The sequence below is a fragment of the Oncorhynchus masou genome, chromosome 3, assembly GCF_036934945.1.
Source record: "Oncorhynchus masou masou isolate Uvic2021 chromosome 3, UVic_Omas_1.1, whole genome shotgun sequence".
In the NCBI taxonomy this organism is placed as follows: domain Eukaryota; kingdom Metazoa; phylum Chordata; class Actinopteri; order Salmoniformes; family Salmonidae; genus Oncorhynchus; species Oncorhynchus masou.
Genome location: NC_088214.1, coordinates 9,957,755 through 9,984,282, shown reverse-complemented (window position 1 = coordinate 9,984,282; position 26,528 = coordinate 9,957,755). Strand labels below are relative to the sequence as shown.

The window sequence follows — 26,528 nt, the reverse complement described above, 5'->3', positions numbered from 1 at the left end:
TATACCAAACATCCATGACATAGACTGATCAGGTGAAAGATATGATCCTTTATTGATGTAACTTGTTAAATCCACTTCAAATAGTGTAGATGAAGGGGAGGAGACGGGTTAAAGAAGGATTCTTAAGCCTTGAGACATGGATGGTGTCTGTGTGGAATTGAGAGGGTGACGGGGTAAGATAAGACATGTAAGTGCCTTTGATTGGGGTCTGGCAGTAGGTGCCAGGAGCACCAGTTTGTGTCAAGAACTGCAACGCTGCTGGGTTTTTCACACTCAACAGTTTACCATGTGTATCAAGAATGGACCCCCAATGGACCACCCAAAGGACATCCAGCCAACTTGACAACTGTGGGAAGCATTGGAGGCTACATGGCCAGCATCCCTGTGGAACGCTTGACACCTTGTAGAGTCCATGCCCAGACAAATGAGGCTGTTCTGAATGTGTTGTACACAGTAAGTGGCCACGCTTTAGTAGGGCATTATCATAGCATTACAATGAATTCACCCAGCTTTTTAGGAGTGGTTCTTTTCTGTGAATAGTCACCCCTTTGTTCAGATCTAATTCACCTGTAGTACAACCTTAGAACTAGCAGGCTGCATTCACCTGTAGTACAACACAACTTCCTTGCAATCTTTGATGATGGGTCGAAATTTGATGTTCTCTAAATCGACATTTATAATTAAACCTAAAATATTCCAGCCAGTTTTTATTTAATTACCTTAAACTTACAGTTTAAACTTACAGTTTACTCTATGTGCATGACAAGACAGCTTTTGCAAATATAAAAGTATAATACATTCATAAATATAATTAATTACTAAAGTCTACATGCCTTCTTATTCAGTCATTGGACAAGCATTTTAGAAGAGCAGATCTCTTCCTAATATTATAAAGAAAACATCTTGGAGGCAGAATATCATCGTATTCACTAAACACTATGGTCGCTTTCATACCAATGTTTTCTGTCAGCAAGCACAGCCCAGCATAATGTCATGATGCACTGTAGTCCTTCATTCCTATATGAACGAGGCACTGTGGAGCTACGTCACGTTGTCAAAGAACATTTTGAAAATCATGTCCTTCTATGAGGTCCTGAGCATTTCAGAATCTACAAAATGAACATAGCAGTAAAACCAAGCCATTTATGGACATCATTGGCCGCCCGCCCGCGTGCCTTGGGAACGCTATGAGTAGAACACTACCAATCAGCAGCAGTGTTTAGGCAGGTTGCTTGTGTCTTACTTGTTCTTCATTAGTCAACGGAGGAGGAGGAGAGGTACCCATAGGATCTATCTCTTGTATAGACACATCATGACTTCGTGTTGTTTTATATTAGCTCAATACATGCTGCTCATCTTGAATCACTGAATAGTTGTGTGATTGTGTGAGTTCTTCAGTGTTTACAAAGTATGATCCAAATGTAGTTGTATCAGGGCAAAGACAAAGACATTCATGTATAACAAGATACTCTCAGTGTAGAGACTGAGGGGCCTTTTCCTGGCCACCATCCCACTGACAGCCCGACTAACCCAAAAACTGACCCTTGCCTTAACCAAACCCTTAACCCTAAATGTCATTTGAACCAATTCAGAAATTAAATATTGTTTTGGACAACAGCCATGTCTGCTTGACATGCGTGACACCTAGAGGCTGCAGTGTTGAAGTGCACGAGGGAAGAAGACCATAAAGTCCCTGGTGAAAAGAGCCTCTATCTGGGCTGAAAGAGGGGCAGGACTCCCTACCTGATCCACCTCTACCTGGGTAATGGATAACAACAGTAGTGATCGACTCCCTACCTGATCCACCTCTACCTGGGTAATGGACAACAGTAGTGATCGACTCCCTACCTGATCCACCTCTACCTGGGTAATGGATAACAGTAGTGATTGACTCCCTACCTGATCCCCCTCTACCTGGGTAATGGATAACAGTAGTGATTGACTCCCTACCTGATCCACCTCTACCTGGGTAATGGATAACAGTAGTGATTGACTCCCTACCTGATCCCCCTCTACCTGGGTAATGGATAACAGTAGTGATTGACTCCCTACCTGATCCACCTCTACCTGGGTAATGGATAACAACAGTAGTGATTGACTCCCTACCTGATCCACCTCTACCTGGGTAATAGATAACAACAGTAGTGATCGACTCCCTACCTGATTCACCTCTACCTGGGTAATGGATAACAGTAGTGATTGACTCCCTACCTGATCCACCTCTACCTGGGTAATGGATAACAACAGTAGTGATTGACTCCCTACCTGATTCACCTCTACCTGGGTAATGGATAACAACAGTAGTGATTGACTCCCTACCTGATCCACCTCTACCTGGGTAATAGATAACAACAGTAGTGATTGACTCCCTACCTGATCCACCTCTACCTGGGTAATAGATAACAACAGTAGTGATTGACTCCCTAACCGATTCCACCTCTACCTGGGTAAAGGATAACAACATTAGTGATCGACTCCCGACCTGATCCACCCCTACCTGGGTAATGGATAACAACAGTAGTGATCGACTCCCTACCTGATCCACCTCTACCTGGGTAATGGATAACAGTAGTGATCGACTCCCTACCTGATCCACCTCTACCTGGGTAATGGATAACAGTAGTGATCGACTCCCTACCTGATCCACCTCTACCTGGGTAATGGATAACAACAGTAGTGATCGACTCCCTACCTGATCCACCTCTACCTGGGTAATGGATAACAACAGTAGTGATCGACTCCCTACCTGATCCACCTCTACCTGGGTAATGGATAACAACAGTAGTGATCGACTCCCTACCTGATCCACCTCTACCTGGGTAATGGATAACAACAGTAGTGATCGACTCCCTACCTGATTCACCTCTACCTGGGTAATGGATAACAACAGTAGTGATCGACTCCCTACCTGATTCACCTCTACCTGGGTAATGGATAACAACAGTAGTGATCGACTCCCTACCTGATTCACCTCTACCTGGGTAATGGATAACAACAGTAGTGATTGACTCCCTACCTGATCCACCTCTACCTGGGTAATGGATAACAACAGTAGTGATTGACTCCCTACCTGATCCACCTCTACCTGGGTAATGGATAACAACAGTAGTGATTGACTCCCTACCTGATCCACCTCTACCTGGGTAATGGATAACAACAGTAGTGATTGACTCCCTACCTGATCCACCTCTACCTGGGTAATGGATAACAACAGTAGTGATTGACTCCCTACCTGATCCACCTCTACCTGGGTAATGGATAACAACAGTAGTGATCGACTCCCTACCTGATTCACCTCTACCTGGGTAATGATAACAACAGTAGTGATTGACTCCCTACCTGATCCACCTCTACCTGGGTAATGGATAACAACAGTAGTGATTGACTCCCTACCTGATCCACCTCTACCTGGGTAATGGATAACAACAGTAGTGATTGACTCCCTACCTGATCCACCTCTACCTGGGTAATGGATAACAACAGTAGTGATTGACTCCCTACCTGATCCACCTCTACCTGGGTAATGGATAACAACAGTAGTGATTGACTCCCTACCTGATCCACCTCTACCTGGGTAATGGATGGGTCAACAGTAGTGATTGACTCCCTACCACACTCCCTGGGTGATGGGCTGGGTCCCACAGAGGGGCAATTATCTACAGGTTCTCTCCACCCTTGTATTGATTAATTAAGGTCACCAATTAGTACCTAACTCCCCTCACCTGGTTGTCTTGGTCTAAATAAATTGAAAGGAAAAAGCAAAAAACCCAGACACTCAGCCTTCCGTGAATGGGCTTTGACAGTTTGCCCTACCTGAGCCACCTCTCCCTGGGTGATGGGCTGGGTCTGGAAGCGGGAGTTTGCCCTACCTGAGCCACCTCTCCCTGGGTGATGGGCTGGGTCTGGAAGTGGGAGTTTGCCCTACCTGAGCCACCTCTCCCTGGGTGATGGGCTGGGTCTGGAAGTGGGAGTTTGCCCTACCTGAGCCACCTCTCCCTGGGTGATGGGCTGGGTCTGGAAGTGGGAGTTTGCCCTACCTGAGCCACCTCTCCCTGGGTGATGGGCTGGGTCTGGCAGTGGGAGTTTGCCCTACCTGAGCCACCTCTCCCTGGGTGATGGGCTGGGTCTGGCAGTGGGAGTTTACCCTACCTGAGCCACCTCTCCCTGGGTGATGGGCTGGGTCTGGCAGTGGGAGTTTGCCCTACCTGAGCCACCTCTCCCTGGGTGATGGGCTGGGTCTGGAAGTGGGAGTTTACCCTACCTGAGCCACCTCTCCCTGGGTGATGGGCTGGGTCTGGCAGTGGGAGTTTACCCTACCTGAGCCACCTCTCCCTGGGTGATGGGCTGGGTCTGGAAGTGGGAGTTTACCCTACCTGAGCCACCTCTCCCTGGGTGATGGGCTGGGTCTGGAAGTGGGAGTTTGCCCTACCTGAGCCACCTCTCCCTGGGTGATGGGCTGGGTCTGGCAGTGGGAGTTTGCCCTACCTGAGCCACCTCTCCCTGGGTGATGGGCTGGGTCTGGCAGTGGGAGTTTACCCTACCTGAGCCACCTCTCCCTGGGTGATGGGCTGGGTCTGGCAGCGGGAGTTTGCCCTACCTGAGCCACCTCTCCCTGGGAGATGGGCTGGGTCTGGAAGTGGGAGTTTACCCTACCTGAGCCACCTCTCCCTGGGTGATGGGCTGGGTCTGGCAGTGGGAGTTTACCCTACCTGAGCCACCTCTCCCTGGGTGATGGGCTGGGTCTGGAAGTGGGAGTTTACCCTACCTGAGCCACCTCTCCCTGGGTGATGGGCTGGGTCTGGAAGTGGGAGTTTGCCCTACCTGAGCCACCTCTCCCTGGGTGATGGGCTGGGTCTGGAAGTGGGAGTTTGCCCTACCTGAGCCACCTCTCCCTGGGTGATGGGCTGGGTCTGGAAGTGGGAGTTTGCCCTACCTGAGCCACCTCTCCCTGGGTGATGGGCTGGGTCTGGAAGTGGGAGTTTACCCTACCTGAGCCACCTCTCCCTGGGTGATGGGCTGGGTCTGGCAGTGGGAGTTTGCCCTACCAGAGCCACCTCTCCCTGGGTGATGGGCTGGGTCTGGAAGTGGGAGTTTGCCCTACCTGAGCCACCTCTCCCTGGGTGATGGGCTGGGTCTGGAAGTGGGAGTTTACCCTACCTGAGCCACCTCTCCCTGGGTGATGGGCTGGGTCTGGAAGTGGGAGTTTGCCCTACCTGAGCCACCTCTCCCTGGGTGATGGGCTGGGTCTGGCAGTGGGAGTTTGCCCTACCTGAGCCACCTCTCCGTGGGTGATGGGCTGGGTCTGGAAGTGGGAGTTTGCCCTACCTGAGCCACCTCTCCCTGGGTGATGGGCTGGGTCTGGAAGTGGGAGTTTGCCCTACCTGAGCCACCTCTCCCTGGGTGATGGGCTGGGTCTGGCAGTGGGAGTTTGCCCTACCTGAGCCACCTCTCCCTGGGTGATGGGCTGGGTCTGGAAGTGGGAGTTTGCCCTACCTGAGCCACCTCTCCCTGGGTGATGGGCTGGGTCTGGAAGTGGGAGTTTGCCCTACCTGAGCCACCTCTCCCTGGGTGATGGGCTGGGTCTGGAAGCGGGAGTTTGCCCTACGCTGGCGGGTGTCCACCCTGGAGGCCCCAGCCCCCTTAGCGGCAGGCTTGGAGGGCTGCGTGGACAGCTGGTTGAACAGGGCCATCTTCTCCACCAGGCTGGGACAGGAGAGGAGATGGTAATCAGTGGGTGTGACCCAAATAGCACCTTATTCGCTAAATAGGCTGCTTTGACTCAGGCGGCCCAATTCTGATATTTTGCCACTAATCGGTCTTTTGGCCTGGTCAAAAGTACTGCACTATACAGTATAGAGCTTAGGGTGCCATTTGGGATTGAGACAATGTGCTCAACTCCTAGTCTGCCTGTACCTGAGAGTGGAGAGGTCAGGCTCATCCGGACCCAGGTCCTCCATCATCCTCTCAGTCCCTGGTCCTTCTCCTGCCTGCCTTGACTGGGCCTCCCTCTCCTGCTCCCCCATGCTCCGCACCCTGGAGCCGTGCTGCGATGCCTCCTGCAAGCTGGGAGGAGGAACCACACACACACAATGAGTGCATGTTGTGCTGCTTTGGGTAACAGCTGCAGGGCCATATGTAATGCATGTACTGTAAAATTGAAGGACAATCTCTAGACAATGTTGACATTCTGGGTGAGTAACTAATCAAACATTCTGCCAAAACAACATTGTTAATAGTCAGATAAACGTATTCTATGAATAGCACCAAGGTAAATAACCAATTCCTGATCAAAGCATGGTCTGCATCCCGATTCTCCACCCACTTGCAATTGCACACATCCTGTCATGGATTTAAAAGCACAGGATTGGTCGAGAGCACAGCGGTCAGGATGATGTAAGCATTGGCAAGTGCATACTTTAGGAGAAGGGTGGAGACTCAGGTAGCAGCCATGGCAACAGCAGTTATAAGTAGATGCGTTTCGACGACACTGAAGTAGTTACTCAAACTGCCGATGCTGTTGGCCATCTGTAGCAGAGAATATTGGACGTTTGGTTCTGTCAACATCTTAAGTTTATGGGAACCTGACGAATGAGCCTCAGCCAGCATCACAAGACGTGTGACACATTTCAACATATGAACTTGAAGAGACAGTTTACCCACATTACAAAATTACATCTGGAGACAGTGGTCAGGTAAACAAAACCAAAGCATTGATTCCTGCATAACCTTGAACATAGACTACTTACAGGGTAAGGAAACACAATATGTAATTTTGTAATTTGGGTGAACTATCCCTTTAAGAGTATAAACAATTGTGAAGGCAATGATGCTGAGAAAAAAGTTGAAAGATACTTAAGTGAAGAATATATTGTGTTAGAACAAGCTTCTTCCCCCTATAGTTTCTTGGCGTCAACATCAACAAACTAACATGGTCCAAGGACACCAAGACAGTCGTGAAGAGGGCACGACAAAACCTATTTCCCCTCAGGAGACTGAAAAGACTTAGCATGGGTCCTCAGATCCTCAAAAGGTTTTGCAGCTGCACCATCGAGAGCATCCTGATGGGTTGTATCACTGCCTGGTATGGCAAAGGCTTGGCCTCCGACCGCAAAGCAGAGGTTAGTGCATACGGCCCAGTACATCACTGGGGCCAAGCTTCCTGCCATCCAGGACCTCTACACCAGGCGGTGTCAGAGGAAGGCCCTAAAAATAGTCAAAGACTCCAGCCACCCTAGTCATAGACTGTTCTCTCTGCTACCGCAAGCGGTACCGGAGCGGTACCCGGAGTGGTTACAGGAGTGGTTACAGGAGCGGTTACAGGAGCGGTGACAGGAGCGGTGACAGGAGTGGTGACAGGAGTGGTGACAGGAGTGGTGACAGGAGCGGTGACAGGAGCGGTGACAGGAGCGGTGACAGGAGTGGTGACAGGAGCGGTTACAGGAGCGGTTACAGGAGCGGTGACAGGAGCGGTGACAGGAGTGGTACAGGAGTGGTACCAGGAGTGGTAACAGGAGTGGTAACAGGAGTGGTGACAGGAGCGGTGACAGGAGTGGTGACAGGAGCGGTGACAGGAGCGGTTACAGGAGTGGTACAGGAGTGGTACCCAGAGTGGTACCCAGAGTGGTACCCGGAGTGGTTACAGGAGCGGTTACAGGAGAGGTGACAGGAGCGGTGACAGGAGCGGTGACAGGAGCGGTGACAGGAGCGGTTACAGGAGCGGTTACAGGAGTGGTTACAGGAGCGGTACCCGGAGTGGTTACAGGAGCGGTACCCGGAGTGGTTACAGGAGCGGTACCAGGAGTGGTTACAGGAGCGGTACCAGGAGTGGTTACAGGAGCGGTACCAGGAGTGGTTACAGGAGCGGTACCCGGAGTGGTTACATGAGTGGTACCCGGAGTGGTACCAGGAGCGGTACCCGGAGCGGTACCAGGAGCGGTACCAGGAGTGGTACCCGGAGCGGTACCAGGAGCGGTACCAGGAGTGGTTACAGGAGCGGTACCAGGAGCGGTTACCAGGAGCGGTACAGGAGCGGTACCAGGAGGGTACCAGAGCGCCAAGTCTAGGTCCAAGAGGCAAGAGGCTTCTTAACAGCTTCTACCCACAAGGCTCCTGAACAGCTAATCAAATGGCTACCTAGACTACTTGCATTTCCCTTCCTCTTCTATCTTGCTGCTACTCTGTTATTATCTATGCATAGTCACTTTAATAACACTACCTACATGTACATATTACCTCACTTACCTCGACACCGGTGCCCCCTCACATTGACTCTGTACCGGTACCCCTGTATATAGCCCCGCTATTGTTATTTACAGCTGCTCTTGAATTATTTGTTGTTAATAATAATAATATTATTTTCTGTTACTTTTTTTGTAGATATTTTCTTAAAACTGCATTGTTGGTTAAGGGCTTGTGAGTAAGCATTTCACTCTTGTAGTCTGCGCATGTGACATAACTTGATTTATAGACTGGTTGGCTGACACCGTCACGAAAATGTGTTATGATTCTGAACGGTCAGGTAGCTAGTAACAATGACAGGAAGCTGCCTTGTGGAGAATTGTAGGTGTTTTGTTTCAACTCGTTGTATCTTGTTATTGATACCATGACTTATTTTGAGTATTTTGACTGATGCCATGTCTATGCTAAATGTGGCAAAAATTCACCAGTTAGCTAACCAAAAACTGTAACAATCATTTTGAGAGACAACAAGTGCTCATTGTGCAACTGTATTTATGTTTTCAACAAACATTGAGACTAATTTGTTGACATGTTGTCAACAATCTAATCCAACCCTGCCAGTTTTGCCCCATAGTTCTGCAGACCTCTCTATATCGGTATTAGAATCTCTTGAGCTGACAGCTGTTTTGCACTGTTTAGTTATGGCTGTATTCATCAAACTAGCATATTTTGAATCATGTATGTTTCCTCACCACAGAATGCTATGGCATTTGGCTTTTACCTGGAATTGTTTATTAAGGTTTGAGAGAAAAAAAAAGAAAAAAATTCAACCCATATGTTCTAGTACATTGGGGTCGGCAGGTCGCCTAGTGGTTAAAGGCGGGTCGCCTAGTGGTTAGAGGTGGGTCGCCTCGCTGTATTGAAGCCACAAGGTGCAGCCATCTTGGTACTCCTCTTCAATTGATTTTGGAAGCATTAGAAATGTATTTGTTAAAATACAGACACCTTAATGCAGACTTTTAAATTAGATTACGTGAGATAAACATACAAATAAAATACATTTTCCTTAAAGTATTTTATTAGAGTACTAATGTTACTGTCCCCACTACAAAAACAAATACTTCAATACATGTCATTTCGTATTTTAATTGAAATACTGTAGAATTCCATTCATTCCTATGGGAAGACTGTTCCAACTGAGGGGGTGCCAATATGGCCGACCGGTGGCTTCAGCCTATGAATGGCCAATATTTAGCATCAGCAATCCAGGGTTTACACATGTCATTGGTTCACACAGCTATTCCAGGGAAACAAACAAGCAGCATGTGAGTGAGTTGGCAAAAGTAGCGAGGTAATGCGAGACACCTTAACACGACCAACAGCAGAAAGGCACTGTAGAGCAGGCAGCTGCCTGCCCAGTCCATTCAACCTACATCCTCAGTCTACCTGCCCAATCCATTCAACCTGTATCCTGTCTACCTGCCCAATCCATTCAACCTGTATCCTCAGTCTACCTGCCCAATCCATTCAACCTGTATCCTCAGTCTACCTGCCCAATCCATTCAACCTACATCCTCAGTCTACCTGCCCAATCCATTCAACCTGTATCCTCAGTCTACCTGCCCAATCCATTCAACCTGTATCCTCAGTCTACCTGCCCAATCCATTCAACCTGTATCCTCAGTCTACCTGCCCAATCCATTCAACCTGTATCCTCAGTCTACCTGCCCAATCCATTCAACCTGTATCCTCAGTCTACCTGCCCAATCCATTCAACCTGTATCCTCAGTCTACCTGCCCAATCCATTCAACCTACATCCTGTCTACCTGCCCAATCCATTCAACCTGTATCCTCAGTCTACCTGCCCAATCCATTCAACCTACATCCTGTCTACCTGCCCAATCCATTCAACCTGTATCCTCAGTCTACCTGCCCAATCCATTCAACCTGTATCCTCAGTCTACCTGCCCAATCCATTCAACCTACATCCTCAGTCTACCTGCCCAATCCATTCAACCTGTATCCTCAGTCTACCTGCCCAATCCATTCAACCTACATCCTCAGTCTACCTGCCCAATCCATTCAACCTGTATCCTCAGTCTACCTGCCCAATCCATTCAACCTGTATCCTCAGTCTACCTGCCCAATCCATTCAACCTGCCCAATCCATTCAACCTGTATCCTCAGTCTACCTGCCCAATCCATTCAACCTACATCCTCAGTCTACCTGCCCAGTCCATTCAACCTGTATCCTCAGTCTACCTGCCCAATCCATTCAATCCATTCAATCCATTCAACCTGTATCCTCAGTCTACCTGCCCAATCCATTCAACCTGTATCCTCAGTCTACCTGCCCAATCCATTCAACCTGTATCATCAGTCTACCTGCCCAATCCATTCAACCTGTATCCTCAGTCTACTTGCCCAATCCATTCAACCTGTATCCTTAGAGAGAAGGGATCGGCATGTTTGATGGAGGTGGGGGCAAGAATAAATAAATCAGAACTCCTCATGACATGCGTACCAACCCAGTGTCAGAGGGCCCACTAGCCTTCACACAGTCAGAGGGCCCACTAGGCTTCACACAGTCAGAGGGCCCACTAGCCTTCACACAGTCAGAGGGCCCACTAGCCTTCACACAGTCAGAGGGCCCACTAGCCTTCACACAGTCAGAGGGCCCACTAGCCTTCACACAGTCAGAGGGCCCACTAGCCTTCACACAGTCAGAGGGCCCACTAGCCTTCACACAGTCAGAGGGCCCACTAGCCTTCACACAGTCAGAGGGCCCACTAGCCTTCACACAGTCAGAGGGCCCACTAGCCTTTAGTCGGCCCTGAGCTAAATGTTTTAGCGGCCCCCCTCTTGACAGTGGACAGATACATATTTTTTTAAAAGCAGTTTTAAAGCAAGTTTGCTGCAATTCTACACATTGTGGGGGAGAGAAGAGTTAGCCACTTTAAAACTAATTTCATGCAATTCTACTCATTTTTCCATTGGCCGGAGAAAAGGTTTGCAGTTTTTAATATGATATCTGAGTGAGAGTGGCTAACGATATCAAATGGTAGCCCCCCCCCAGTAATTTGACCATGATTACTACAGGTTTAAATAGCTGCCCACTAGACTAATTTACCAATCTAAAACATTTTTGCTGACATAAGAGAGAACTGTTGATACACAAATTTAGAAAATTGCACCTTGTGTATTCTACTATTCAAACTCTCAATAGTAAGTTGAGACCGCGACTGAGTTCCTAAAAAATAAATCCAAAATAAAATGTTTTGGGGTGATCGGGGGCATACAGCCAGTTGCCCATCCCTGCTCTAGATAAAACTACAAATGAATAGGGTTTCAAAATTCTGGTAACTTTCCTAAAATTCCTATGTTTTCCAGAAATCCCTGTTGGAAGATTCCTGGAGTCAGAGGAAATAACCAGAACATCCTGGATTTCTGGAGAAAAAACAGCATATTTTGAGAAGGTTACCTGAATTTTGCAACCCTTTGAATATCTTCATATTAAATCACAGATGAACGGTACATTCCATGCAATGTCACAAGCCAAATGAATACTGAATGGAATGTAATTGGATATCAGTTAGGTAAACCCATGTCCAGTGCTCACACACACACACACACGCACACGCACACACACACAGTTGTGATGGTGCTGACTACAGTGGGGCTGGGGATAGGTGCTACTGTGGAGTGGACCATCACTGTTTGTGAGGACATAGCAGGGCCACTTTATATGTCCAGGAAAGAGGGGACAGACAAGGACACAGACAGAGAGTTAAGAGAGAGAGTTGAGGGAGAGAGTTGAGGGAGAGAGAGCGTTAAGAAACGGCGAGTTAAGAGAGTGTCACTTTCTATTCACCAACTGTCCTCAAGCCAAATGTTTTAACCCTTTGCCTTGTTAACAAAATGACCTTAGTGGCGCTCCGTAATGATCAGAGGGTGACGTACGTGTGAGCGATGTCCACTTCCTTGTTGGGGATAGGCTGTGTGCGCGAGCGGTCTTGGACTCGTAACAGGCGCCTCTCACGGGACCGTGGTCTGGGAACGCTACCTGTGATCCTCTCTAGCTCCTGTGAAGTGAATCGAAGAGGAACAGTCCTAAGGAGTAAATCTCTGCTCATCAACGACATACATAAAACAATGGGAATATAATGTATGGACTGGTTTCCTGGACACGGATTAAGCCAAGTCCTGGACTGAAAAGCAGGCCCAAAAAGTCCATTGAAATATATTTTTAGTTCGGGGCTTAATCTGTGACCGGGAAATTGTCCCTAAATGTAGACAACTTCACACAAGGCAGATACTGTACCCTAAAAAGGGACCTCTTAGCAGCCACACTCATCTTAGCTCTCTCGTCAAGCTTGTCTTCGTCAGCTGTGAAAAGGGAAGGGCAGAAAACTGATGTCAATGTCAGATCACCACATAAACCACGTTTCCATCCAACCATTAATTAAATTACTTGACGCATGAAAAAAAATACAAAATCCCGGCCGGGCAGATGGAAACACGAAATGCCGGTACAATTTCAGAAAAAAAGCTGTCAGACAATTTGTCGGTAAAAATAATTATGTGAGAAATGGAGGTGGAGAAAAATCTTCATGGGCAAATATTGATATAAAAACCATCATATCAAAGGGAATTCTGAGTCGCGCGACATGTTGTGCGGTCCTTCCACTAGGACTCGGGAAGCCTGCAGTTTATTAGGCTACAGATTCAATTAACTTCACAGGTTGCTCCTTTCCAATATAAATCAAGGGTCTTATTCTGGTGACATGATGATGGATGCTTGACTGCTGTTTGACAAATAATAAAAAAAATCGCTCTTATCTAGAATAATCTCATAGTGTAGAAACCTACCCACACTGTACTTGCCAGCTGTTGGTTAGAGCAGTTTGATGGAAACATCTCTGGTGGGAAAATGCGCATATTTTTTTTGTGCAGATTTTAGAACATTTGCATGAAAATCTGTCACAAATTAGTTGAAGAGTATAATGTTTTGGATGCCAACACTCTCACGATTTCGAACCCCCATAGCTGTGTACCTCATTTCCCTCCTTCAGGGAACAGTGGTTAAATTCATAACTTTCAGAAGTGTTTGTGTGTGTATTTCCCTGACTGACAAAGTCAATTCATCTAGGCAAGTTTAGCTATCGTTCACCTCAACCATTGTGCTGTTAGATGGGGAGGCAACTACAATTTTTTTTTTCAATTAAGAGTGTTATTGGTAACTAAATGAAGCAAATCTCCATGGATACTTGCCTTCTGGGTTTTGTAGCTCCATTGGAGTCAGATGAGGCCTGAGGGACAAAACAAAGACAATTCAATAGTGGTTTTTTCTATAAGACACAGTACAAATGACCCCTGAGAGAACAAACAATCCAAGTATTGGGAGCTTAAAAATGCATCTAGCCTCCAGCATGTATCACACCCACTGGTGATCTTACCATATGTGGTAACCTTACGTGTATTATCCAGTCACTCAGGTTCTTCAATACCCATCAGACTCCAGCCATCCAGCCCTTCTGTTGAGGTGATGGCTACGTCCTAATACTCTGACCTTTCAGACTTCATCCACTCTGGGTTACGTCCTAATACTCTGACCTATCAGACTTCATCCACTCTCACCTTTCAGACTTCATCCACTCTGGGTTACGTCCTAATACTCTCACCTATCAGACTTCATCCACTCTGGGTTACGTCCTAATACTCTCACCTATCAGACTTCATCCACTCTGGGTTACGTCCTAATACTCTCACCTATCAGACTTCATCCACTCTGGGTTACGTCCTAATACTCTCACCTATCAGACTTCATCCACTCTGGGCTACGTCCTAATACTCTCACCTATCAGACTTCATCCACTCAGTGCTACGTCCTAATACTCTCACCTATCAGTTCCACGTTACGTCCTAATACTCTCACCTATCAGACTTCATCCACTCTGGGTTACGTCCTAATACTCTCACCTATCAGACTTCATCCACTCTGGGCTACGTCCTAATACTCTCACCTATCAGACTTCATCCACTCTGGGTTACGTCCTAATACTCTCACCTATCAGACTTCATCCACTCTGGTCCTAATACTCTCACCTATCAGACTTTCCACTCGTCCTAATACTCTCACCTATCAGACTTCAATACTCTCACCTATCAGACTTCATCCACTCTGGGCTACGTCCTAATACTCTCACCTATCAGACTTCATCCATACTCTCTCACCTATCAGACTTCATCCACTCTGGGTTACGTCCTAATACTCTCACCTATAGACACTCTGCAGAGGTGACTTCATCCACTCTGGGTTACGTCCTAATACTCTCACCTATCAGACTTCAGCCACTCAGTCCTAATACTCTCACCTATGGGTTACGTCCTAATACTCTCACCTATCAGACTTCATCCACTCTGGGTTACGTCCTAATACTCTCACCTATCAGTCCTAAACCTCTCAGAGGACTTGCGGTTGTCTCCTGGGTTGATGTAGCGCAGAGGTGATGGGTTGGGTCCTAAACCTCTCAGAGGACTTGCGGTTGTCTCCTGGGTTGATGTAGCGCCGCGGCCTCCTTGACACGCCACGCTCCCGATCAGCGCTCCCAGCAGCCGGATCTACTTCCATAGCAGTTAGCTCTACTTTAGTCAGCTCCCTTTTAGGGTCGTGATTAGGGATGGATATAACGACGACGGCAACATAAAATGAGAATAATGTTGAGCAATCAAATGGGCAGTTCAATACTGATGATGAGTTTAGTACGTCTTCCACTGCAATCCAGGTTAGAGCACGATCACACCCCAAAAAATTAAATCTGTCCCCAAAATTTGAACATTTGTCAGCAGCCCAATTGTGTATGAACCCTCACACAGCACAACATGCAGCAACAAACCACTCATGTTTGCCCAAACAGGCTGACACAATGTCCAAGCAGGTGGCTTAACAAATAGTAAGTTACACCTCAAACAGGCCTAGATCTCGATATCACGTTTAACTATGCAATACACTGCCCTAAAATGCACACAAGCTCCAACACCTTAAGCCTCATGATAGGATGATGGTCTACATTAGTGTTATGTAATTAACCACATCAAACGGGTTAAAGAGTCAGTAGCTAGCCAGTGGTATCCATGCTGTTCCACCTACAGCTCTGGCTTCCTGTTGGCGTTCTCCAGGTACGAGTGTCGGAGCTGGGCCACATAGACCCTGGTGTCCAGGGCTCCCACCTCCCCGTTGGGTAGCACCCCCATCGCCACCCCTCCCTCCCTGGTCAGCTGGGCTGCTGTCCTCTCCATGCTCCTGTCGGCAGCCGGGCGCTGGCTCACGCCGATGTCGGACATGGAGCATGTGCGGACCTTGGGCTTGGGGGGCCTGCGTGTCCCTGCTGGCTCCATGCTACTAGGTTTGGCCTGGAGGAGGGAGGCTCCACTCTGGAGGTAGACGGCCGAGTCACTGCCTCTATGTTGCCCAGGCTGACACTGGCTCTGCTGGCGAAGGGGCTGCTGTCTGGGCTGGGCGTGGGAAGAGATCTCCATGGGCCTGGCTGGACCTGTCTCCTCTGTGTCCTGGATGTGGCTAGACCAGTGCTGTGGTTGCTGCTGGACCCTGTCCTGAGGCCTAGTCTCCCACTCTTTTGAGTCCTCCCGACTGGTTCTCCCCTCCCTGGTGCCGTAGCTCTCCCACTCCATGCCGGTTGAGGTGGCAGAGTCGTCCCGGCTGCTGCCTGGGACCAGCTGGGGCTCCCCTTTCTGGGGGTCATCCACGCTCTTCTCCCTGCTGCGGATGTCCGAGGGCAGCACGGCCTTCCTGCTCTTTAGCAGACCCTCAGTGAGGACCTCTTCTCTCAGCACCTGCCTGCCCTCCCTGGGTCGTGTAGATGTGGTCGGCACTGATCTTCCTCCTCGGGGCACCACCTCCACCACCAGGGGGCCCACGGGGGTTCGCTGGTGGCCCAAGGCAGGGCCTGATGTGTGGGTGTGTGGTACTGAGGCGTGGTGGTCTGGGATGTGGACGTAGGCAGGCTGGGAGAGCTGAGAGGGGGCAGTCTTTTGATAGGTGACAGGGTCAGAGTTGTGACCGCGCTGGGACAGGTGGTGAGCTGTGGTGGTGTGAGCCCGATCACGCTGTCTGTTCACTCTGGGCTCTGGAGCCAGAACCCGCTCTGCTGGGACCACTTGGACTCCACTGTCATCTTCTGACATTCTCTCTCTTACTCTGGTTCTTAAAAAAGGGGGAAGGATGGATGAACTAACTTCAGATATCAAAGGCTATAAAAACAGACACCCAAATAAACTATAGTCAGTGCCCTTGTTGTTCCAAATGTCACCTTATTCACTTCATAGTGCCCTATGGGCCCTGGTCAAAAGTAGTGCATTATATTGAGAATAGGGTTCCATTTGGGATGCACACCAAGTCAACTATAAAAGTGATCAAATCAAGTGATTATTAATTTAAGAATGACATTAATCTACGGTCAACAAACAAGGATATAAAAAGACAACAGTAGACAAACAACATTCATCTGACTGACAGAACAGTGTCACAAGTTCATGTAGTGACATCAGGCTCCATGTTTTAGTTCAATACTAATCCTTGCTGAGTCATCTCTAGCTCACTCTAATTTCCAAAGTGTGCCAAAGTGTGAGCAAGCCTAAACTATTTTCATGTTCAGGTCATGTTAAGCTGTGTCCCAAATGGCACCCTATATAGTGCAATACATTTGACCAGGGCGCTGGTCGGACCAAATGGGGAATAGAATGCCATTTGGGATTTATCCTTAATCTCCTCGTACACCACTAAGCCAACCCTAATTGATGGGCTGCTGCTTCATTTGACATGGAAGGAGTTTAAACAGTATACACGCTACACAGAGACAGCACATCTCCATTTAGACCTAACACTTAACCTAGCGTTACTGGGAAGATCAGTCCACACATACAGTAGCCTGAATGCCGGTCTGACAGTTCTACTATGCCAACCATCCTAGTCCCTCACTGTCATGTTTGGCTTGACAAAACACTAACAGCGATGGAGTTGGCAAGAGCACAAACAGATGTAGGATCAGGCTATGCTACATATGTTGCACAAATCCTGTGTTGGTTTGAAGTGATGGCCACTTATACACCCGGGAAGGCCAAAGTTAGTTACTTAAGGAGCAGTTGTCTTTGGGTCTAACTCCAAGAAATTCTGGAAAATGGTTAAAGATCTGGAGAACAAAAACCCTCCTCCTCAAAGCTGCCCATGTCCCTTAAAGTTGATGATGTGGCTGTTACTGACGAGAAGCACATGGCTGAGCTCCTTAATCTCCACTTCATTAAGTCAGGATTCCTATTTGACGCAGCCATGCCTCCTTACCCGTCCAACATGTCCTCATCTCACAAATTAAAGTCTATTTCTCACGTGCGCCGAATACAACAGGTATACACACACACACACACACACACACACACACACACACCTTATAATGAAATGCTTACTTACTAACAGTGCAAAAAAGGTATTAGGTGAACAATAAGTAAATAAATAAAATAATAACAGTAGCGAGGCTATATACAGGCAGCGGTTAGTCGGGCTGATTGAGGTAGTATGTACATGTAGATATGGTTAAAGTGACTATGCATATATGATAAACAGAGTAGCAGCAGCGTAAAAGAGGGGTTTGGGCACACACACAGTCCAGGTAGGCATTTGATTACCTGTTCAGGAGTCTTATGGCTTGGGGGGAAAAAACTGTTGAGAAGCCTTTTTGTACTAGACGTGGCACTCCGATACCGCTTGCCGTGTGGTAGTAGAGAGAACAGTCTATGACTGGGGTGGCTGGAGTCTGACCATTTTTTGGGCCTTCCTCTGACCCTGCCTGGTATAGAGGTCCTGGATGGCAGGGAGCTCGGCCCCAGTGAGGTACTGGGCTGTATTGCGGTCGGGTGCCTTGCAGTTGTCGTACTATACAGAGCCCATGACAATTATTTTCAGCCTCCTGAGGGGGGAAGAGGTGTAGACCATGTTGGACCATGTGTGTGGACCATGTGTGTGGACCATGTTCATTCCTTAGTGATGTGGATGCCGATTAACTTGAAGCTCTTGACCCACTCCACTATAGCCCCTCCGTATCCTATAGTCCACAAACAGCTCCTTTGTCTTGCTGATATTGGGGGAGATGTGGCACCACACTGACAGGTCTTTGACCTCCTCCCTATAGGCTTCCTCATCATCGTCGGTGATCAGTCCTACTGTTGTCGGTAGCGAACTTGATAGTGGTGTTGGAATCGTGCGCGGCCTGGCTGTCGTGTGTGAACAGGGAATACAGGAGTGGACTAAACACACACCAGAGTGAGGGGCCCCCCCATGTTGGTGGTCAGCGTGGCGGATGTGTTGCTGCCTAGCCCGTCAGGAAGTCCAGGATTCCTTTGCAGAGGGAGATGTTTAATCGCAGGGTCCTGAGCTTGGAGGGGACGATGGTGGTTGAATGCCGATCTGTCAATCTACAGCATTCTTACATACAGTTGAAGGCGGACGTTTACATAAACTTAGGTTGGAGTCATTAAAACTCGTTTTTCAACCACTCCACAAATTTCTTGTTAGCAAACTATAGTTTTGGCAAGTCAGTTAGGACATCTACTTTGTGCATGACACAAGTAATTTTTCCAACAGTCGTTTACAGACAGATTATTTCACTGTATCACAATTCCAGTGGGTCAGAATTTTACATACACTAACAGGCTGACTACACCACTCGCGTCCCATTCGCTGAAAAACACATTTAGAAATCTATATTATCCAATTATTGCACCCACACTTCTCGCGCGCCAACGATCATCTGCGTTGCCAAGGGCTAAAATAGAAGTCAGTTCTATTTCTGACGCAGATCGTGCTGCAAGACCTCTGGGGAAAAAAAGTGTAGACCTCCACAAGCCTGGTTCATCCTTGGGAGCAATTTCCAAACACCTGAAGGTACCACGTTCATCTGTTCAAACAATAGTACGCAAGTATAAACACCATGGGACCACACAGCCGTCATACCGCTCAGGAAGGTGATGCGTTCTGTCTCCAAGAGATGAACATTCTTTGGTGCGAAAAGTGCAAATCAATCCCAGAACAACAGCAAAGGACCTTGTGAAGATGCTGGAGGAAACCAGTACAAAAGTATCTATATCCACAGTAAAACGAGTCCTATATCGACCTGAAAGGCCGCTCAGCAAGGAAGAAGCCACTGCTCTAAAACCGCCATAAAAAAGCCAGACTATGGTTTGAAACTGCACATGGGGACAAAGATCATACTTTTGTGGAGAAATGTCCTCTGGTCTGATGAAACAAAAATAGAACTGTTTGGCCATAATGACCATCGTTATGTTTGGAGGAAAAAGGGGAGGCGTGCAAGCCGAAGAACACCATCCCAACCATGAAACACAGGTGGCAGCATCATGTTGTGGGGGTGCCTTGCTGCAGGAGGGACTGGTGCCCTTCACAAAATAGATGGCATAAGGAAGGAAACTTATGTGGATATATTGAAGCAACATCTCAAGACATCAGTCAGGAAGTTTAACCTTGGTCGCAAATGGGTCTTCCAAATGGACAATGACCCCAAGCATACTTCCAAAGTTGTGGCAAAATGTCCTAAGGACAACAAAGTCAAGGTATTGGAGTGGCTATCACAAAGCCCTGACCTCAATCCCATAGAAAATGTGTGGGCAGAACTGAAAAAGCGTGTGCGAGCAAGTAGGCCTTACAAACCTGACTCAGTTACACCAGCCGAGTCAGGAGGAATGGGTCAAAATTCACCCAACTTATTGTGGGAAGCTTGAGGAGGGCTACCTGAAATATTTGACGCAAGTTAAACAATTGAAAGGCAATGCTACCAAATACGAATAGAGTGTGTGTAAACTTCTGACCCACTGGGAATGTGATGAAGAAATAAAAGCTGAAATAAATCATTCTCTCTCCTAGTATTATCATCCAGAGGATTAGTGTTGTGTTTTTCACAAAATAAAAAATTACGGAAAATCCCTCACGTTGGACCTTATGGGTCCCCGAGGCAAGAGAAGGACGTATGTACCAAATGTCATGAATTTAGGTCAAACTGTGTGAGGGGTGTGACCTTTCAAAGTTAGCTTTTTCAATCGTTATAGCGCCACCATCTGGCCAATCAGTGTATTTTTTCGTAAATGCCGCATCTCTATGGCAAGAGACGTCATTCACCCAAGTTTCGTCAAAATCGGTGCTGTCTGAGATATTACCTGTGACGTACTGACAGAGAAAGATTAACAGTCTCCTCCCTGATTTCATTGTGGGGGACAATTACTCAAGTGTGACCAAAGCATTCACTTGTGGCAGTTGTGTGCAACAGGTTTACGATTCCCTGATAAGCATGTTTGATGACATTTGAAAGATAGATTTTTCTTAACATCGTAAGACACTAAGTGGATGAAGCATGCAAAATGTTGATTACAAGTTAAGCACCTGTTAACTTGGAGATTACAAAATTATTAGGGGAATGCTAACTATGATTATATAATATCCACACACACTATTAGGGTATCCTTCGGGAGGATGGGTTAGGGAAGTGTTTTGGGGTCTACAGGTCACACACACCCATACCGTACACAGACCTGGGCTCAAATACTATTTGAAATCGTTTCAAATACTGTATCTGTGCTTGATTGAACTTGCCTGATACAATAAAACCAATAGAAAGTTCTTGAAAGCGCAAACCCCGCCTACCTGGCACTCCAGGCAGGCTAAAGCAAACAGTGAAAGTATCTGAAAGGTTTCAAATAGTATTTGAACCCAGGTCTGCCCATACAATATGTTCCTACTACAGTACCTGGATGGCCAGCTGATAAGAGACTGAGAGGCAGCATCACCTTCGGAGTCTGTCTGGAGAGACCAGTCGCTCTGAGACAAGGCTGCCAGGCTACAGGAAAAGACAGACTGGGCCATTAGAACAACTACAGGTACCTTCCAAAATAAAGGAAGCACTTGAGTAAATGAGGAATACAAAGCAAACTGGACAGCAGGTGTTTCCACACGCACACGGTGTTCCAAAGTTAATTAAGCAATTAACATCCCATCATGCTTAGGGTCACGTAAAAAATGCCAAGTTGCCCATTATATTAGCTACCAAGAAGAGATCAAAGTGGCTTTGAAAGAGGGGTTTCAAAGGGGGTTTAAAGTGTCTCAGTCACCAGATCTCAATGGAACACTAATGGAAGATACCAGAGCGGCTCCTGAGACAGCGCTTTACATCACCGTCAACAAAACACCAAATGATGGGATTTCTCTTGGAAGAGATCCACACACTTGTAGAATCTATTTTGGCGTCACGTGGTGACCCAATGGCCTATTAAGACACTTTATTGGTGTTTCCTGTGTTTTGTCACTAACTAATGATGAATAATTTAATTCCTTCAACTGATTTTCTGTCGGCTAACTAAGTACTGAGGTTCCTACCGTTGACCTGTCTAACTGTAACTAAGTACTGGGGTTCCTACCGTTGACCTGTCTAACTGTAACTAAGTACTGGGGTTCCTACCGTTGACCTGTCTAACTGTAACTAAGTACTGGGGTTCCTACCGTTGACCTGTCTAACTGTAACTAAGTACTGGGGTTCCTACCGTTGACCTGTCTAACTAACTAAGTACTGGGGTTCCTACCGTTGACCTGTTTAACTAACTACGTACTGAGGTTCCTACCGTTGACCTGTTTAACTAACTAAGTACTGAGGTTCCTACCGTTGACCTGTTTAACTAACTAAGTACTGGGGTTCCTACCGTTGACCTGTCTAACTGTAACTAAGTACTGGGGTTCCTACCGTTGACCTGTTTAACTAACTAAGTACTGGGGTTCCTACCGTTGACCTGTCTAACTGTAACTAAGTACTGGGGTTCCTACCGTTGACCTGTTTAACTAACTAAGTACTGAGGTTCCTACCGTTGACCTGTTTAACTAACTAAGTACTGGGGTTCCTACCGTTGACCTGTTTAACTAACTAAGTACTGAGGTTCCTACCGTTGACCTGTCTAACTATAACTAAGTACTGAGGTTCCTACCGTTGACCTGTCTAACTGTAACTAAGTACTGAGGTTCCTACCGTTGACCTGTTTAACTAACTAAGTACTGGGGTTCCTACCGTTGACCTGTTAAACTGCCCGTATCAATGTTATGGTTAAAGTCTGACGCAACACTGGGCCAGGGACACACTGATAATGTATCTCTGCGATTCTGTAGCAGCTGGTGTTGTGTCCTCCTCGCAGCCTTTCGGGCCGGTGTTTACAGAACATTTGATACTGTCGGATTAGAATTTAAAGGGCTTATCTCCAAAAGGCACATGAGACATGTTCTCTGCTTCTGTGCTGGAAGGAGTCTCCCTGTTGCAACTTGTGTTAAACTAGATTGACTAATCTGTGACTGCTCTTCTCTTAAATTCAGCTGAAAAAGCCCTTTTAAACCCATCTAGCTATAATAAGTACATAGTAGGCCTAGCTACATCGATATACTGGGCGTCAGCAACAGTATCACATCCTGAGTCTGTCTGGAGAGACCAGTGGCTCTGAGACAAGGTTGCCAGGCTACAGGACAATACATCGTGTTTTGAACTGTGCCATTAGACCGATACAATAACAGAGCAGGACATCATGGGCCTGCATAGTGTTTCAGACAGGTTAAAGATCATTTAGCCAGGCCTAGAAACACTAGACTTAGGAAGTGTAGCGATAGTAGTAGGCTGTTCCGTAACAGGCTATAGTATCTGAAACGTGTGCCCTCTCCCTCTTTCTCTGGTCTGGCCTCAGGTCTGCCTCACAGGGCAAGCTGTGAAACCCAACTCACTGAACAACCCCCCCGTGATAGATCGTTCCATCTACCCCCTCCCACGCACCCAGTACCCCATCTAAGGACCCTGATGAGATGCCCTGGCAGGCAGAGCACCTCCTCTATGAAACCAGAGCAGTGCTTAGCGTGATAGAACACTGTGACCACAGTCTGGATACAGCCCCTAAATGGCACAATTAACACACTGTTACCAAGGGCAACAACACACAGCAACTAATCCTTAAAGTGGTCAGTCAATGCTGAAAGCAACCCGAGTTGATACAGAGATCAAACTTATCTGAGAGGGTGTTATTATAATAGCCATGGCCTAATCTGAACTCATAGAAAACATTACTGATGACCTGAAGGTTCAAGCCTGACAAAACAGCAGCAGCATTCATTAGTGTGAGGGTGTCTATTTTTTGGCATCTTATTAGGATCTCCATTCACTGTTGCAAAAACAGCAGCTACTCTTCCTGGTGTCCACACAAAACACAACATAATACAGAACATTAATAGACAAGAACAGCTCAAGGACAGAACTAAAAAAATAAAATCAAAAAAGGCACACATTGCTACATACATAAACTATCTAGGTGAAATAGGGGAGAGGCGTTGTGCCGTGAGTTGTTTCTTCATCTGTTTGTTTAAACCAGGTTTGCTTTTCATCTCAGCAATATGAGTTCCATGCAATAATGTCTCTTTATAATACTGAATGCTTTCTTGATTTTGTTCTGGATTTGGGGACTGTCTGTATTTTAGGAGTTTGTTCTTTCTACCAGCAACTTATTGGATGTGCATACAGTACATTTGAAACTTGATCCATTGATCAAACTCAATGGAGACAGAGTGCATCATAATAGCAAAGCTGATTTGAACTCACCCATGTCTGCTGAGGACGGCCTGAGCCTGCTGTTCGATGAACGGATCCCCGGGGGAGATGCCGTAGGGCAGGGAGGCTCGGCGGGCTGTCAGGGGGGAGCTGGAGACGGCATCCACTCTGTAAGACCCCCTGGATGAGGCCCTGGATGAAGGGGGACTGAGATGCTGGTCCAGAGGGCTGGCCTGGGGAAGGGTCTGCTGGGGTTGGGTATGGAGGGTATCCTGTGGCCTACTGCTGGCTCCTCCTGCCATTGTCCTCTCCTGGGCCAGCCGATAGTTCTCCAGATTCATCATCCTCTCCCGCTCTGAGAAGGTGGTGGCCCTGGTGGGCGGAGGGGCCTGGGTAGGGGCAGAAACGTGGCCTGGGGAAGGAGCTTGGTCAGCCTCAGCAGGGTGAGCCTGCATGAAGACCCGGCCCAGTCTGGAGCTGTAGGGAGCCCTGCGAGAACTCTCCCTCCCGCCTTCTCTTCCCTCCTCCTCTCTATCTCTCCTCCGCTCGGTGACTGCTGGGGCCCCTCTGTCGGAGACGTCAGACTCTCTACGTGAGCGTGAGTAACGGGGGAGTAGTCCATGTTGATCTCCTTATCCAGGACGCCGCCGTAACGCTCAGAGAGTTGGCGACGGCGCTCGGCTTTGTAGCGGGCGATCCGTTCAGCCTTGGAGCTGACTGGGTCCACTGGGCCACCAGAGAAGGGATAGGACAGGCTCCGTGTGGGGCTGGGCGGCTGGTCCAGGCTGGTCCTCCGGTCTGGCCCTGGACCGTCTGTCTGGGGAGGACACCTGCATCTGTGGGATCTCCATGTCTTCTCTGCTGTAACGTTTCACTGTGGAACCAGAGGGAGACAAACACACAGTAATGATGTGTCCCAAATGTCACTACTGCCTATATAGTGCCCACGTTATGACCAGAGCCGTATCAAATTCGAAATCTGGACCTCGAAGCCAGTTCCACTGCGTTTTCTTTTCATTGTTCCCCTCTAAATCAGGGACACCAGGTGGGTGCAATTAATTATCAGGTAGAATAGAAAAGCAACAGGCTCCCGACCAGGCTCCGGGTAAGAGTTGGATACCCGTGATATAGGGAATAGGGTGGCATTTGGAACACACCCTAAAATCATACAAACACAACAATGTCTCAAACATGACATGACACGATGAGTTGGCAAGGGAGCAGAAACAGGTTGTCACCCAAACGTGGTCAGCATACATACCCATGATTGGCTCACAGGGGTCTGAGGCCCGGGTGTATCGTGGCAGGTCCTCCTCCAGGTTGACCACCAGGCCGGTACAGCTGGGCGTCAGGGCAGGAGGAACGTCACTCTCTATACCCTCCAGACGCCTGGCTATCCTCTCCTTCCTGCTTCATACCAGACAGGTGGATACAGAGATTACGGTGTTATCACATACTGAAACAGTTTGCTTATTTATTTAACCTTTATTTTAGCAGGGTGTCCCATTGAGACCAAGGTCTATTTTGCAAGGGAGCCCTGCATCTCAACAATTGCACAATGAAGGTAGCATAGGAAATACACTAACTAACAAACAAATAAATACAAATCATGAAAAACAATCACATTCTTCAAAAGGAAGAAAGGAATAAACAGGACATCCAGAAATCTTCAAATCAGAATTTCTGGAAAACCTGGGAATTTTGGGAAAGTTACCAAAATTTTGTCACCCTACTGTAGTCTCAACATGAAACAGTGTGAGGTAACTATGACAGTGGATGAGGACTGAAAGGATGCATGGAAACGGTCTGAGGTAACTATGACAGTGGATGAGGACTGAAAGGATGTATGGAAACGGTCTGAGGTAACTATGACAGTGGATGAGGACTGAAAGGATGTATGGAAACGGTCTGAGGTAACTATGACAGTGGATGAGGACTGAAAGGGTGCATGGAAACGGTCTGAGGTAACTATGACAGTGGATGAGGACTGAAAGGATGCATGGAAACAGTGTGAGGTAACTATGACAGTGGATGAGGACTGAAAGGATGCATGGAAACAGTGTGAGGTAACTATGACAGTGGATGAGGACTGAAAGGATGTATGGAAACAGTGTGAGGTAACTATGACAGTGGATGAGGACTGAAAGGATGCATGGAAACAGTGAGGTAACTATGACAGTGGATGAGGACTGAAAGGATGCATGGAAACAGTGTGAGTAACTATGACAGTGGATGAGGACTGAAAGGATGTATGGAAACGGTCTGAGGTAACTATGACAGTGGATGAGGACTGAAAGGATGTATGGAAACAGAGGGACAGAGGGAGGGTTGTCATTGTCAAGGGTTCTGAATCCACAAATGGAAACATACCTGTTCATGTCCAAATCAATAGAGACAACACTTTCAAAATGTTTCTTTAATTCTGAAACTGGGAAAGAAGAAGACAAAATTACAAAACATGATGACAGTAACATTAGTCTATTATTCCTATTTTAAAGGATGAATCCCAAATAGCACCCTATTCCCTATCTAGTGCACCACTTTGGACAAGAGCCCTATGGGTCCTGTTCAGAAGTAGTGCCAAGGGAATAAGGTGCCATTCGGATGCAGTCGGTGTTCGAGATGCAACTCACCTTTGGGAAGGACTGCCAGAAGATTTGCGTCGAGATCAGTAGCACTCCTTACCAGCGCAGTCTTGTCCCGGAATG

The 26,528-nt window shown here is 47.5% G+C and overlaps 1 protein-coding gene across 1 annotated transcript in view; it reads right to left on the bottom strand.

Moving 5' to 3' along the window:
• LOC135518927 (supervillin-like) overlaps window positions 1-26,198 on the bottom strand; it is a 74,459-nt gene extending 48,261 nt beyond the window's left edge. The window contains 13 exon segments of the mRNA XM_064943892.1: window positions 5,550-5,703; window positions 5,914-6,056; window positions 11,825-11,918; window positions 12,140-12,261; window positions 12,501-12,565; window positions 13,451-13,466; window positions 14,640-14,838; window positions 15,330-16,403; window positions 23,872-24,433; window positions 24,436-24,559; window positions 24,561-24,694; window positions 25,082-25,227; window positions 26,191-26,198. Of these exon segments, the coding sequence (XP_064799964.1) occupies window positions 5,550-5,703; window positions 5,914-6,056; window positions 11,825-11,918; window positions 12,140-12,261; window positions 12,501-12,565; window positions 13,451-13,466; window positions 14,640-14,838; window positions 15,330-16,403; window positions 23,872-24,433; window positions 24,436-24,559; window positions 24,561-24,694; window positions 25,082-25,227; window positions 26,191-26,198 (2,841 nt within the window).
• Window positions 26,199-26,528: the final 330 nt, after the last annotated feature.